The sequence below is a fragment of the Xyrauchen texanus genome, chromosome 26, assembly GCF_025860055.1.
Source record: "Xyrauchen texanus isolate HMW12.3.18 chromosome 26, RBS_HiC_50CHRs, whole genome shotgun sequence".
Taxonomy (NCBI): Eukaryota; Metazoa; Chordata; class Actinopteri; order Cypriniformes; family Catostomidae; genus Xyrauchen; species Xyrauchen texanus.
The window spans coordinates 41,154,865-41,171,484 of record NC_068301.1 but is presented as its reverse complement, the minus strand read 5'-3'; the positions used below and the strand labels follow the sequence as shown (position 1 = coordinate 41,171,484).

At 40.8% G+C, this 16,620-nt stretch overlaps 2 protein-coding genes across 3 annotated transcripts in view; both read right to left on the bottom strand.

The window, feature by feature from the left end:
* Positions 1-4,069, bottom strand: part of LOC127620064 (uncharacterized) — a 49,240-nt gene extending 45,171 nt beyond the window's left edge. The window contains exons 1-5 of one of the 2 annotated variants that reach the window (XM_052093157.1): positions 3,988-4,069; positions 3,767-3,893; positions 3,200-3,454; positions 2,780-3,103; positions 2,453-2,685 (exon numbers count right to left, since the gene is read on the bottom strand). In XM_052093157.1, coding sequence (XP_051949117.1) covers positions 2,453-2,685; positions 2,780-3,103; positions 3,200-3,454; positions 3,767-3,893; positions 3,988-4,052 — 1,004 coding nt within the window. In that variant the 5' untranslated portion in view covers positions 4,053-4,069. Of the gene's footprint in view, positions 1-2,388; positions 2,686-2,779; positions 3,104-3,199; positions 3,455-3,603; positions 3,724-3,766; positions 3,894-3,987 lie in introns of those variants that run through there. The other variant, XM_052093158.1, reaches the window with a different exon arrangement.
* Positions 1-16,620, bottom strand: part of LOC127620065 (uncharacterized) — a 79,469-nt gene that overhangs the window by 10,137 nt on the left and 52,712 nt on the right. The window lies entirely within an intron of this gene.

Below are 16,620 nucleotides of genomic sequence, written 5' to 3'. Positions count from 1 at the left end.
GGGCTCAGGTTGATCAGGGGGCTTCACTGAGTCACATAAATGTGATTTGAAGTCATAAAATTGATCCAAGAGTTGAAAAAAACATGTCCAAAAAGTGATGATTTCAGCCAATGCAAATAAATGGGAAGTGGGTACACCCACTTCCAATCAATTGAATGGGTCAACAATCATCACTTGGTGGACTTCATTTTTATAACTCCAGGATCACATTTTTGACTTAAAATGACATTTTAGTGACTGTAGGACTCACCCTGAACAACATAAGTCCTTCTAAACATCAAAATTCCACGAACCCCGAAACCTTCATTTCTTTGAATGGGTCAAATTGGAGTTAGGATGTGCAGATCTCAGCTCTGGAGAGACTTGGAAAGCTGAAACCTCTGTTTCTGGTCTTCTCCAAGCCTCCTCTTTCTATGGTATCAATTTCATTAAGATAGGAGGATGTCAAAAATTTTGTGCATACCCCTTTAAGGATTTGACAGTGCAAATTTCGACTTCCTTGGATTTTCTTGAAACTCACAAAATAGAAAGAGGAGGCTTGGAGAAGCACAGAAACAGAGGTTTGAGCACACCAAGTCTGCCCAGAGCTGAGATCTGGACATCCCACATGCAATTTGTCCCATTCACAGAAATGAAGGCTGATGATTTCAGCCAATGCAAATAAATGTCAAGTGGGTACACCCACTTCCAATCAAAGTAATGGGCTAAAAGGATAGACAGACAGACAGACAGACAGACATATATTGGACATATTGAGAACTGCACTGTGCAAAAGTGCTAAAATGTGGATTTCTTAGTACAGAATCACAGACAGGGATAGCTGAGATCCCACATACAATTTGTCCCGTTTATTCGATTGGAAGTGGGACTGCCCACATGCAATTTATATGCATTGGCAAATGATGCTTTCCTTTCAGCACCACTTAGAGGCTGTCTCCCCCTCAGGCAGCACCATGGGCCCTTTTTATGTTCCTGGTGGGACAGTGAGAGGAAGCTGGGCTCGTTGTAAAGGTCTCAGGCAGCCCTTTCGAACAAGGTCAATCCCAAGGTCGTAGCCCGAGAGCTGAGATCTGGACGTCCCATGTACAATTTGTCCCAATCGCAGAAATGAAGGTTTCGTGGACAGTTGAACTTTTATGTTTTGAAGGGTGCACTATGTTCATGGGGAGTCCTACAGTCACCTAAATGTGATTAAATGACATAAAATGGACCCTGGAGTTATTAAAATGCAGTCCACCAAGTGATGATTTCAGCCAATGCAAATAAATGGCAAGTGGGTAGACCCACTTCCAATCAATTGAATGGGTCAACAATCGTCACTTGGTGGACTTCATTTTATAACTCCAGGATCATTTTATAACTCCAGGATCACATTTTTTACTTAAAATCACATTTAGGTGACTCTGTGAAGCCATTTGTTTATGTGGAATTCCACATATTTTAATTGTTTCTGACACAAGGGGCGGGGATGATCTCTAACGATCTCCTCGCTGTTCTTAACCGAATGAAAAGTATTGAAGTGCTGCCTCAAATGGGACAGCTTCTTGGGGCAGAGGCAGCACTGATCCATGTTCTATAAAAAAATAGAAAAGGAAAAACGTCCTTTGCGTACCCTTCATTACTGGCAAACACACTTTTTGTTATAAGTTCCTATGTTTTTTTAAATACTCTGAAACTCTAAACATGTGGAATAAACACACAATAGGAAAGCTACTTACATGTGGGAGATAAGTCTGAGTCGAATGTCAAACTTAAAATGTCACAAAAAATGTATTCGTTTGACTTAAGAGCCTGATTTATCCAATGTGCCAAAATCACTTATTCCTAACATATAGAATAATATGCAATTTGCACCAGCCCAGTTCTAATGTGTTAACCATCTAAACAAATGATTTTTTTGTAGTTATTGATTTTTTTTAAAGAGAATAAAATTTTTTTTATCAAAGTCATTTTAAGTCATATTTACCATTTTAAACACTTACATACAATTTGCCCAAGTCACAAAGACAAAGGTTTTGTGGTCAGTGGGATTTGTATGTTTTGAAGGGTGCACTTTATCACATTTAGGTGACTCGGTGAACAAGATGAGACATATCCAAGGTAAAGAAGAACTCACATTTATTGAACATCATTAAACATTTACAAAGAACAGAAAAAACTTGTATTCAAACAGGTGTGAAACAACAACAATACAACAATGTGATAGGAACTATGTACAATGGAATACAAACATCATTAAACATTTACAAAGAACAGAAAAAACTTGTATTCAAACAGGTGTGAAACAACAACAATACAACAATGTGATAGGAACTATGTACAATGGAATACAAACATCATTAAACATTTACAAAGAACAGAAAAAACTTGTATTCAAACAGGTGTGAAACAACAATACAACAATGCGATAGGAACTATTTACAATCAAATTTGAACGGCAAAAAAAGCTCACTTCCTGCAGAAACCGCTGCGGAGTTTAAGAACCGCCTTCACGCGCTCTCTGGCCTCACTGGCTTTCGCCAGCCCCTCTGGTGTGAAGGACTTTGATACTTTAGCTTTGAAAGGGGAGGACTTCTTTTTCAGCGGTGACAGAATCACCATAGCCCTCTGCCGCATCCTTCGGGGGCTGGCCTGTATCTGGGTGGCGCTGGTGCCGGGTTCGGCTTGCTCCTCCATGTCAGAGTCCTGTGAAAGAAAAGAAAAGAGAGAAGAGAATCAGCAATGGTGCCGAGCCAAACAAAGTCCACTGATCCGAGTTCATCAGAAGAGGCCAACTCACCGTATGGGACTCCGCCTCGACGTCTTCTCCCTCTGAACTGGCGCTGCTTTCAGAGGACTGGGAGCGGGGTGAGTCAGCTGGCGATTCCTCTTCTCGAGCACGCTTTCTGGGCTTGGCTGCCTTCCTCCCGGCGTGCTTGCGCTTGGGCTCCTGCTTGACCAGGGACAGCTCGGGCCCCTCCAGCGCCGCCTCGAACAGACGCCGGTGCTCCAAGGCCTGCCTGGGGTTCAGATTTATTGTGTAAAACCTGTCTGCGATTTTGGTGTCGTGGCACATGAACCGAGATATCTTGAGCCTGTCGTCGGCAGTGTGCGCGTTCCTCGCCTAGGGGAGAGAGAGCGAACAAGAGGTAAGCGGTTGAAGGCCAATGTAGAAAAGGGCAGGGAAAGGAGAAAGGAAAGGAGGACGAGGGAGGCTTACATGAGTGGCGATGGAGCTCCGGATGTCGGTGAAGGTCGGGCACCCTGGCAAGTTCATCTCCGCCCACGCCGCCTGGAAGTAGCTGTTCAAATTTTTGCAGGGATTGGGCGTGGAGGTAAAGAAAAAGAACCTGGCGTCCGGCCCACCGACCAGCTCGTTCCTAATCTTGAGGAAACGCTGGCACCACTCGTACTCCTCGGGCTCCAGGGACACCTGAGCAGGGCCGAACGCCTGATTGGTTTTATGCATGGTGACCTGCATAGACAGATAAAGAAACAAACACAGCAAGGTTAGAAGACAGGTGGGTGAAATGTTGCGTGCAAGACAGAACACTGATTGCATGACAGGAAATACAAGGCAGACAGCAGTCTGTTTCCAAAGAACAGCAAGAAAAGTTAACTTACTCAGAATGTCGGGGATGGCCTTTCTGGCCTGAGTGCGGCACTTTAACAAAAACGATTTGGGGATCACCCGCTCCTCCTTCCTCTGCTTCACTGCAATTTGGTGCACAGCAACCTTCCTTTTGAGGGACCTCAAAATGGCACTCATTCGCTGACGCAGACCCACGATCATTTGCCTCGAAAGTCGGCAGGTCGACGGGGCCTTCACGTAGCTGATGAACTGGGCCACGCTCAGGGCGTAGTGTTTTATCGTGGTCTCCTTCATTTTGCATGCCCTGAGTCTGCTGATCCACCTACGGAGAGACAGAAAGACACACAAATCGCATTACTTGACGGCAATCGTCGCGCCGACATGGTATCGGATATTTGACTGGTTGCGTGGCTTACCCTCTAATCCTAGGGGTGTCGTTTAGAAAAAGCAAAGAGGAGAGGTTGGTGTGACCCACCGCCATGAAGGCGATGAAGTTCTTAATCGCGGTATATTTTCCCCGACGTTCTCCTTCAGCTTTGGGTTTGGCTCAGGTCCCTCCTGGTGGCCCCTGTACTCCTCCAACAAAACATCTAGATGGACACAAAAGAAAGACAAGAGCGATAGCACGTTAGCACAATTCAAGAAAACTTATGAGGCGCGTTTGGGAAATGCGCTGCTCTTACTCAGTGATGCCACATGATCTGGAAAGTGGGGGAGAATCTCCTCCTGTTGCTTTTCCTGACCGTAGGGCTGAGAATGCGATGTAGATGGCACCGAACTGGATGGCTGCGGAGAGGGCGGCTGCAGAGTGGGTGGCTGTGGAGAGGGCGGCTGCAGAGTGGGTGGCTGCGGGGAGAACGGCTAACACAGACCATTTTGACGCATAGAGTCTTCTCGTGGAAGGGGCTCTAGCGTGTATGATGGTGTTTATTACTCCTTCTGGCAGAGCGACGGGTAGTCGTTGATCACCCACGCATGCAGCGCCCAGCGCTCTGGGTGGGGATGCCAGATTGTGCCGCGAGCTTGAGAGAGGAAATCTGCTCTCACTGGGATGGGCCACGGCGCTGTCAGTGACAGCTGCGTAAGCTCCGGGAACCATGTCTGATTCTCCCAACGCGGGGCTATGAGGAGCACCGAGTGACGCGTTTCCCTGATCCTCTGCATTACCTGTGGCAATAGCGAGACGGGAGGGAAGGCGTAAAGCGGGCGTCTGGGCCAGTCCTCGCTTTTCGAGAAAAATATTGGGCAGTGAGAGTTCTCTTTGGACGCAAAGAGGTCTATCTCTGCTGTGCCGAATAGGTGCCATAACGTCTGGACTGTTTGAGCATGCAGGGACCATTCCCCTTGGGGAATATTGTCTCTGGACAGTCTGTCCGGGCCATCATTCAGGTGGCCTGGCACGTGCGTCGCCCTCAGCGAGCGCAGGTGGCACTGGGACCAACTCATTATGCGTTTCGTCAGATGGAAGAGGTTCCTGGATCTGACACCGCCCTGACGGTTTAGGTAGGATACCACAGATCTGTTGTCCGAACGGACCAGGACGTGGTGACCCTGAATGACCGGGAGAAAGCGCACGCGGCGTACTCGACCGCTATCATTTCCAGACAATTTATGTGAAGGAGCTTTTCCTGAACTGACCATAGGCCGAAAACCGGAGAGCCCTCGCGAGACCGCGCCCAACCCGTGTTGGACGCGTTGTAGTATATTTTGATCAAGTTAATCAGGAATAATCAATGAAAAACATTGTTGATTTATACCACAGTTATGTCTGAGGGGCAAACATGCAGTTTACTGTGTGTAAAGGCCTGTGGACGTGATGAATGTGTGCTCACATATGACAATTTGACTGTGTGTGCAGAAACATAAATAGCATTACTTAGGGGGGAGAATTGATCTCTTCCGAAGGACATTCTGTTACTTCTTAATATGGTCAAGACCAATGAAGAGCATGATAGATAATGCATGTAACCCCACCTTGTTTGAGGAGGTGTATTTAAGTAAAACCAAACCAGAGATGGTTCAGTTGTTGTTGTTGTTGTTGTTGTTGGTACTGTGGTTCCACCGTAGGCAACTCGGCTTTATTGTGTGATAATAAAGTCTATTCTTCTGAAATCAAAACCCCAAAGATGCTGAGTGATTTTTCACAAAATTGGCATGAAAAACTACTGCAATTGGCGCCCGAACAGGGACAGAAGAGAGCAGAGTCGTTACATCACAGGCTGGCTGGGAAGCCGAACACAAACACGGTGGCCACCATTAAGAGGTAAGCATATTTTGCTTATAAACGTTTGTGTTACTTGCCAGTTCGCCTGTGGTGGTAAGAACGCTCAAAAAGCTCTTCTAAACCAATAAAAAAAAGGAAAATAAGAATAAATAAAGGGTTTTGATTCCAGAAGAAATAATTGCATGCAATCATCTGTTTTCTACTGTTAAGTGGGCCTTGATGGATAACAATAAATTTTTGTTAATTGTTTTGTGTTTATAAAACCTGTAGGAACGGGTCACTCAAAAAGAGTGTATGTTTATAAAACCTATAGGAACGGGTCACTCAAGAGGAGTGTGTGTTTGTGTGTATAAAACCTGTAGGAACGGGTCACTCAAAAAGAGTGTATGTTTATAAAACCTGTAGGAATGGGTCACTCAAGAGGAGTGCGTGTTTGTGTGTATAAAACCTGTAGGAACGGGTCACTCAAAAAGAGTGTATGTTTATAAATCCTGTAGGAACGGGTCACTCAAAAAGGGTGTGTTTGTGTTTAAAAACCTGTAGGAACGGGTCACTCAAGAAGGGTGTGTTTGTGTATAAAACCTGTAGGAACAGGTCACTCAAAAAGAGTGTATGTTTATAAACCTGTAGGAACAGGTCACTCAAGAGGAGTGTGTGTGTGTGTGTGTGTATAAATCCTGTAGGAGCGGGTCACTCAAGAGGAGTGGTAGAATAGTTGCGTTCTAGAATTATTTTGTGTTATAGTGAGCTCTGTGTTTATAAAGGCCTTGTGTTTGTAAAAAGTGTGGTCATTTCTGTGGTTTGTGAGAGTATCTGTATTTGTGTTTGAAAGTGTGTGAAGAGCAAGTGTGTATGGACGTGTATGACTGAGTACAGACATAAGCCCAGTACAAAGATTGGAATGAAAGCCTGTCTTGAGAAACTTTGGAATAATTAACTTTGTTACAATATAGAAAACTAAAAATGTTCCAAAATATCAGCCTGTGCTGCATAAATGGTAAGGTATATATATGTAATTTACAGCAGAGAAAATATATTTGGGCTATTTTCAACCTTCCATCACTATATTCAGGCAGAGGAGAGCTGATATAACAGGAAGAAAAGGCACCTAATAAATATTCTGGTTGTAAAGTGGAGATAAAACCAATGATAAAGATATATAGATAGAAAGATACATTTAATAGAGTATAAACAAACAATAAGAAAAATAATAAAAACAGTGAGATAATATAGATGTAAAACAAAATTAGGAAAAAAGAAATCAAAAAGTTAACTCACAACTGGCTGGAAAACATTTAGTCTTGGCTGTTCTTAGTCTAGCAGCTGTTGATTGGAATGTGCTAGAACATAACTCCTAAACTAGACTGTAGCATAGAAATGTATTTGACTTCATGCAGAGAATCTATACATTCAAGAGATATTGTAGGGTGTGTGACCAAGTTAGAGAGACTCAGCTTTGCTGTGTAGACAGAAAGTTAACTCTTAGCTTGTGAGGTTTTTTTTTAGACTAGCAGCTGAAAAATATGACAAGCCTCTGAACTAGCCAGTCACAGAAGAGAAGTGAACTTCATACAGAGAAGTCAAAAGATATCTGTGCTTAAAGTTTAACATTTAAAGCACAGGGACAAGTAACAATAAAACATTTGATATTGAAATAAAAAATTAAACAATGATAAAGAAATGAAAAATAGTTTGAAAAATCAAAAATAGTTAGGAGAAAAATAAAATAAAAAATAAAGAGAATAAGAATTAAAGCTTTAAGTCTAGTGTATTGCATTAAAATGAAGTCAACTAAGTAATTGGAATTTAAACAAAGGTTGTAGTTAAGATAAGTGTTGTTATATTACATAAGGTAAAACTCCAGTGGAAATACTAAAATCTAGAAGTCCACTGTGTAAAATCTCAAAGAAATGAGAAAGCGAAATAAATAAATAATAAAGTGACGTGAATGAACTTTGTGTATTAAAAAGTAAAGGTGAAAGAAATTGGAAAAATTGTTTCAAAATATTGCTGTTGAATATTAGTGTAGAAGGAAATACATTTAAAAAATAAAAGATTCATTTATTCTCTAAATATAGTGATTTATCTAAATTAATGGTGCTAAAATAATTTTTCATTTTTATATGCCAAGTTGTAACGGTGGCGGCCTGGTAATAAATTCAACAATCAACCAACGATTGTTGAAATAAAAGTTAATAAGTTTGGGTGCCAGACAGGTGTACCCTGTCACTATGTTTAGACCAATAACCCAGATAGCTTGGATGCCACCAGTTACATACACGAAAATACAAAAATAAATCACAAAGGACAGTGCCAACTCAGTTTTAGAAAGGTCTGTATTTCACACCATTTCTCACAAGAAAAGAACAAAAACGGAAAAAAAAAAATAATAATATATACAACCACTTTAAATGTTTAGTTTGTGGGGAACCGGAATACCCGGATGTATAAAGTGCAGAGGTGAATTTGTGTGAGTGTTTTGGATAACCAGCCGCAAACCCAGCCACGCCGTAGCCTTTAGCAATGGTGAAACTCTGTTGGATGGTAAACGGGAACAACCCAGGATCCAGACGGCACTTCATACAGCTCGCTTGGGGTTCTTTTACACGCTCCGCGCTGAAGACATCGTTATGGAGAGCGTTTTTTTTCTCACCAGCAACCGCTCCAGCAGAGACACAGCGTTTTACCCGCTGACGATTTCGTCACCGCCTCCCAGGTAAGTACAAACAACACCTTACTTTTTCTTTAGTATTTCCCTTCGTCTAACCCCCAACAGCTCGTTCGGTTCATGCGTTTACTTTTGGCATTTCAACGGTTATTGAGGCTTTCCGGTTCTCACCTCGATAAAGCGCACTCTTAACACAATTTCACGTCTTTTTCCCACACTCTTTTTTTTTCTTTTGTTTTGTTTTTCTCCTCCTTTTATGTGACAACCACATTTCCTTTTTCCCCCACTTAGCAACGGAAATGGGCGGAGACGACCTTGATTTAATTATTTAATTTGTTTTTGTAATGTTTCAGCTCCGCCACACTCCTACCCCCTGGAAAAAAAAAAAAAAAACAACAACTCCAGGTTGGTTAAAGGGCAGCATTGTTAGAAACCAAGAAACTCTTCATCTTCGTCAGTGGATTCGTGGAAAATTTCCAAAAGTTTCGATTTTCCCAGATGGTTTAACTCATCAGCGGTAGGGAAACATGGCTTCAAGTTACATACATGAACGGTACGCACATCCTCACCAGTGTCTTCTAGTGCCACACGATAATTCAGTGGTCCCAGCTGTTTTATTATTCTGTATGGCCCTTTCCATTTGTTGGCAGGTTTTGCACAAAAATGGTGAAGTGCACTTGATTGCGGGAATTTCTCACCCATACTCGGCCTTTTTCTTTGTAGAAGACATCTCTTCGGGTTTTGTTGTAGCTACGGAGCTGTCTTACTGATGCTTTTTTGGTGTTTTCTCTGGCTCTAGCTTGCAACTCGGACAGATGTTCTGTGACATCGTAAGATGGAGCAGTCGGAACAAGGTTTTGCCCATGCAGTAGCTTGTCCATTGGACCCTGTAATTTTCTCCCTAGGTGAAGCTCGGCTGGAGATATACCGGTGGTTTCTTGTACCGCTGAATTAATGGCAAACCGTAACTCAGGTAAGTGTTGGTCCCATTTTTTATGATTGTCATCCACATATGCTGAAATCATCTGTTTTAATGTTCTGTTTACTCGTTCGGTTAGGTTTGTCTGAGGGTGGTATGCTGTAGTCATCTTCTGGGTGACTTTCCATCTTGCACAGATGTCTTGAAAGACGGCTGAGGTGAACTGTGTGCCTCGGTCAGAGAGGATGAAATCTGGTACCCCCCATCGAGTAAGGATATCTTTTCTGAGGTATGAAGCAACAGCCTGAGCCGTGGCCTTTCGCAAGGGGAACAATTCAACCCACCGAGAATAGTAATCCACGAACACTAGTAGATATTCATGTCGGTAGGAACTGCGAGGCAGTGGTCCCATGATATCTACTCCCAACATCTCGTTTGGACGACTGGTGGTGGTCTGTTGAATTTTCCCAGCAGGCTTGCGGTTCTCATTTTTCAAGGTCTGGCATTTCATGCACCTTTTTACATATTGCTTTACAGATGTCCACATGGAGGGCCAGAAAGCGACCTGACGTACCCTCTGGTAAGTTTTGCTAATTCCTAAATGACCACTCAAGGGATGCGCATGGTAATGCTGTAGAATTTTTGGGACAAGTGTGGTTGGGATATAGAGTCTGTAATGTACTTGCCCATTAGTCAGATGAGTTCGATGATACAGCTTGTCTTCAATTACCTCATATTGGTCTTGCATAGAGGAATCGTTGTCGGCTAGTGACTGAAATAGTGTGGTAATTAACAGATCTTTGTGTTGTTCTTCCCAGATGTCTACTTCGGAAAGTGGAAATCCAAAGTCCTCCTTCTGATTGGAGTATAAGTGGCATCCAGGTGCGGAATACATTCGGGATAATGCATCTGGAGCTTCATTGAGTTTTCCCTTTCGATACTCAACCACAAAGTCAAATTTTTGCAGACGGAGAGCCCAACGGATTAGACGTCCCGTGGTTTTTGTGGAATTCAGGACCCACTGTAGAGCTGAATGATCCGTGACTACGGTGAAGAGTTTCGGTTCCAGGTAGTATTGCCATTTTTCTAGCGCCCATACTATTGCCAGACACCCTTTCTCTCTAACAGAATAATTCATCTCAGCCTTGGTTAACGTTCGGCTGCCATAGGCCATGACTTCTTCCAAGCCAGGTGTTTTCCTTTGCGTCAACACCGCACCGAGTCCTGAATCACTGGCATCAGTGTATACAACAAAAGGAAGTTGAGGATCTGGATGACCCAGGATGGGGGGTGAGGTGAGACATGCCTTCAATTTCTCAAAGGACTGTTGACACTGTGGTGACCACTGGAATTTTCGTCCCTTCTTCTTCAAAGCATTTATAGGCTCAGCTATCTGAGAGAAATTGGGCACAAACCTGTGGTACCATCCTGCCAACCCGAGAAATCGTTGAACTTCTTTAAGGTTCCGGGGAACAGGGTAGGAGCCGAATGGCCTCTACTTTGCTGGGGTCGGCCGAGATGCCTTTTGTGTTTACCACATGTCCCAGAAATGTCAATTCATGAAGGCAGAATTTACTTTTTTTTAGGTTTATGGTTAAACCGGCTGTGTGCAATCGGTCGAAGACAGTCTGAAGATCATAGAAGTGTTGGGTGACAGATGGTGAATAAATTATAATATCATCAATATACACAAAACACATTCTTCCTCGCAGTTCACCCAAGACAGTCTCCATTAGTCAGCTGAAATGTCGCTGGAGCATTCTTCAGCCCAAATGGCATGACATTAAATTGGTATAACCCAGATGGAGCGATGAATGCAGTCTTGGACTTGCTCTCTGGTTCCATCGTCACCTGCCAGTACCCACTGTTGAGGTTGATGCTGGAGAAAATACCTGCACCAGAGAGGGATTCCAATATCTCTGTGATATTAGGCAGAGGATAGGCATCTCTCTCAGTGACAGCATTGACCCTCCTATAGTCTACACAGAATCTCTGGCTGCCATCTTTCTTTGGGACCAGGACAATAGGTGAGGCCCAAGCAGAGTGTGATGGTTCTATGATACGATTCTTCAACATTTCTTTAACTTGTTCTTGTACCACATCTTGTTTCTCTGGTGTCAATCTGTAGGGACGCTGTTTGATGGGTACAGGATGGACAGTATAAAGACAATGCTGGAGTACTGTTGTTCTTCCGAGCTGGAGGGTACAGACTTGAGGATTGTTCTCTAAGAGGTGGAGCAGTTGGCACTTTCTCTCGGGTGGCAAGTGTGCTGTGTCTAACAAGGTTTTAATTAAAGTTTTTTCATCCAGATTTTCTGTTGACTGGGACAATACCCGTGGCATTTGCTGTGGAGGAATAGAACTGAACAAGGTGAGAATTCGCTCTGCATTTTTATGTTGTTTTTTCTTTTCCAGATGCTGAATACATCTAGCGGGAATACTAGCTCGTCCAGGCTGAAAAGGATAATTCTTGTTGGGAATTCACTTGAAGGAATATTCTCCATCTGCTACATTGATCTGAAGACCACTGGTGAATATAAAATCCAATCCTAAGACCACGGAGTATGCTAGAGCTTTAGTAGAAAGGATGGCTGCCGGTAGGGCAAAAACTTGGTTATGGAATGTCATTTTGATATTTGTCCATCCTATAGGTGCAAGCTATACTCACTGTTTGCCAAGTAGCTTAGTGGACCAGAGCCTGCATGCTCTGAGTGGACTCAGAGGCATGCAAGCTCTGGTCCACTAGCTACTTGGTAACGATGAGTACAGCTTGCACCGGTGTCGACTATAGCCTTTCCTGTCCATCCGCCAATGGTAATCAGTTTGGTGTGGCAATGTCTGGAGGATCAATTTCCACAAAAGTGGATTGTGGTGGAGGGGTATGGGCCATAGTTGACGTGTATGCGTGAATATGGCAACGGTCAATAGTGAAATGTGAAAAAAATTAATAAAATATCAGAAATGAGAACACTATAGGGCCGGTCTCAAATTCTTTTGGGCAAAATGGAGCACCTAAAATAACAACCTACAGAGTAGTGACACTTTCACAATTCAGAAAAGAAAATACTATAGAACCTTTGTGCATTACTTTTGAGCAAAATGGGGCACCAAAATAACAACCTACAGAGTAGTGACACTTTCACAAAGGTATTTTTTTTTTTTTTTTTTTCACAATTTGGCTGCAAACGTTCCAAAATGTCTGTTGGATGGACCACTGTTCAATTCAACCAAAGTTCAAATGATCACAAAAAAGAGTTAAATGTTCATTCTGTTATTGCTACGGTTCACAAGAGCAAATATCTGATGATCACAAGGAAAAAACCCCAAAACAAAACAGTTCAAAGAAATCGTATTACTTTCAAGTTTCAAGTTCAGGTTTCAAGTTTCAAGTCTCTGAGGGTCCCTGTTTGGGTGCCACTCTGTAACGGTGGCGGCCTGGTAATAAATTCAACAATCAACCAACGATTGTTGAAATAAAAGTTAATAAGTTTGGGTGCCAGACAGGTGTACCCTGTCACTATGTTCAGACCAATAACCCAGATAGCTTGGATGCCACCAGTTACATACACGAAAATACAAAAATAAATCACAAAGGACAGTGCCAACTCAGTTTTAGAAAGGTCTTTATTTCACACCATTTCTCACAAGAAAAGAACAAAAAGGAAAAAAAAAAAATAATAATATATACAACCACTTGAAATGTTTAGTTTGTGGGGAACCGGAATACCCGGATGTATAAAGTGCAGAGGTGAATTTGTGTGAGTGTTTTGGATAACCAGCCGCAAACCCAGCCACGCCGTAGCCTTTAGCAATGGTGAAACTCTGTTGGATGGTAAACGGGAACAACCCAGGATCCAGACGGCACTTAATACAGCTCGCTTGGGGTTCTTTTACACGCTCCGCGCTGAAGACATCGTTATGGAGAGCGTTTTTTTTCTCACCAGCAACCGCTCCAGCAGAGACACAGTGTTTTACCCGCTGACGATTTCGTCACCGCCTCCCAGGTAAGTACAAACAACACCTTACTTTTTCTTTAGTATTTCCCTTCGTCTAACCCCCAACAGCTCGTTCGGTTCATGCGTTTACTTTTGGCATTTCAACGGTTATTGAGGCTTTCCGGTTCTCACCTCGATAAAGCGCACTCTTAACACAATTTCACGTCTTTTTCCCACACTCTTTTTTTTTCTTTTGTTTTGTTTTTCTCCTCCTTTTATATGACAACCACATTTCCTTTTTCCCCCACTTAGCAACGGAAATGGGCGGAGACGACCTTGATTTAATTATTTAATTTGTTTTTGTAATGTTTCAGCTCCGCCACAAAGTAAAAATGAAGAAGGAACAAGTGGAGAAATAAGAACTAAAATCTAGATGAAAACTGATCCTAAAAATTGACAAACATATAGGAAATGTATTCATGTATGGGGTATAATAATTCATATATTAGAAGAAGATAAGGAAAATGATTTAGAAAGACAGTTAGATTAAAAGGTTAAAAAATCAATAAATAAAAAGATAAGAGTAAAATAAAGTAAGAGCTATATCCAGAAAGTTTAAAATTCACTGAGAAATATGAGGCAGGCCAGAAAAGCTGAGGCATGCAGAGGAGGGTAAAATGACAGGACCCTTTTAAAAATACCTCCCTATATGACCCCAAAGGTCAACACCCAAAGGTCAGCTCCCAAAGGTCAGCTCCAAATACTTTAGATAGAATGTAGATAGAATTTCTCGTAGTGAGACCAGTAGTTATCAAAGCCACAGAAAATGGGAAAGAGAGATTAAAAAGAAAGATTTTGAAATTGGAATATGAAAAGTAAATCTTAAATGTGAAAATTTCACATTCATGTGTCTGTTTTATGTTCTGTCTAGTCCAATATGAGAGAATAACATTTTTAACAATATTAAATTAAACTATAATGTCTTGATACAGTATATAAAAACACAGGATTATATGTTTTATTTTTGATGTGTTTAAATATGTCTGGAGAACAATGTACATGTTTGTGCAACTTTATTGGTGTAAACTTGATCAACCAAAAATAAGACAGAGAGGTTAAACCATAATGTCTCTAGTCAAACACAGGGGGCCCCGAATTTAGAAAAAAGAGATAGCAGATTCTTTTTGAGATTAGACATTTTTCTTTTATTTCTTGTTTTATATATACAGTGTAGGCATTGGTTGATCATGGGTACACTGAAAGTTGTCACTGAGACTAGAATTAAAGAAAACAAATTTAAGAATAATTTAAATCATTTCATGTTCTCTACGTTTCAAATTTGCTTAGAGAAGTTTTTTCTTGGGTTTGGTATATGACCAGTCATGACAGATAGAATTAAAATAAGTCCCAATATGTGGTGTATTTGATTGAAAAAATATTGATAATGCTAAGGAAAAACTGGAGATTGGTATTAGGTGAAACCCATAGAGAAACATTAGGATTAAATTGAATATCATAAATAATTTGATGTAATGTGTCTATTCTGTGTGAAATTGATGCTAACTATGTTTTACTCTCTCTGTTGTCAGCATTGTGTAAGTCATTTCAATAACTCATTCTGGAACCAGTCTCTCACCATTGCAGATTGCTGAGCCAGATGATTTATTGAAGAAGCTTATGTTACAGGAGACAGTCCGGAGAAAAGGAAAAGACTGAGAAATACAGTATGTGGGCTGTTATATGATTGGCCCTCCTAATATCATGAATGCTGGTAATCATTACTGAATTGACATTTCAATTGTGGATTCAAATTTCTCTTGATAAGTTGATTTCAGTCATATATGACTAATTGGATGTTTGATTCTCCAAATGCCATCCATGGGTGCAATATCCATGTCTAAATTGTTCTGAGGGTCTAAATTTAAATCCAGCATCTAATTGCTAATTTGTTGGCAAAGTAAGAGTAACATATTGGATTGTTTACTCCCCTAAATTTTCCAAAGACTACCCTCACTTTAAAGAAAAAGATTAATCAGTACTACAAGGTGTTAATTAAGTGTCTATTTCTAGTAAGCTAGTTTTATTTTGAGTTAAATCCATGAAAATACAATTTTAGAGGTATACAGTTTATGCACAGTAACATCTGTCTCTGTTATTTAACTGAATAATTGATCATAAAATGCTGATAAGTATAAGACGATAATAACTGAAAAATCATATTATTAAATGATGATAACATTAGGATATAAAAAATGAGACTTGTAAGAAATTCAAAGGACATAATGTATTTTACTGATCAATTATTGCAAAACACAAGACCTTTGTCTGAACTTCCATTGTGCCACTTTACTATTTAATTTTTTTTAAAATCTTCAATTTATTTTCTGTTGATTTAAAAAGGTGATTTATGTTGGTTTATTTGACATAATGAAAGTAGTAAGAAACGGGAGAAAGTAATCATAAGAATGTTTATTAATTCTAGAAGTTTTCTTGAAGATGGTTTACAATGGCAAAGGTTGAAAGCAGATAATATAATAAAGTATATTTGATTATATCATTTTATTAAATTACATTTATCACAATTCTCATTGTTGTAGAATTATAAATGTGTTATTGTGATTTTCTAAGGAAAAAAAGAGGAATAACTGTAACAACAGTGTGAAGGAGTGGAATCTCCCTCAAAATTCTTTCCCTCTAGCTCTCAGTTTAGGTTTTTAAGTGGGCTAAAACCATATCACTAAATTGTTTTATTTTCTTTTGATTTTATTTTCTTTTATATGGAAAATGATGTGTTAGATACAGTAATATGAAGGAAAGGTTCAAACAGCTTTCCTCATCATGATTAAAGATTTGTTATTTTCAGAGGGCAATTTGAAGTGAAGTGCTCATACTAAAGATAAGAGATTTGGTTGAATGTACACCTGGAAGAATAAATGTAGGTTCTAAAACTACTTAGAAATTATTAAATTAAAGTGATGATTTAAATTAAGCATCTTAGAAGCTTGACAGAGGCGATCATGTATTTTGATTTGTTCTGATGGTAAGTCTTCACCAAGAGACAAGGTCTTTTGTGACCTCTGCCAAAGGAGAAAACGTAACAACTTGAATGGAAATTAGTGAACTGTAAATGAGTTCAATTGTTGCATTTTACTTTTCATTTGGACAATTTCAATAGATTGTTGAACTTTGAATAATGCTTTGTGAATTTAACCATGTTTTGGACTGTCTCAATGTTTGAGCAGTTGTAGATGGCTCCATTGGCTGTGATGGTTCTCAGGTGATGCTCCCTGAAGCAAGGGAAAA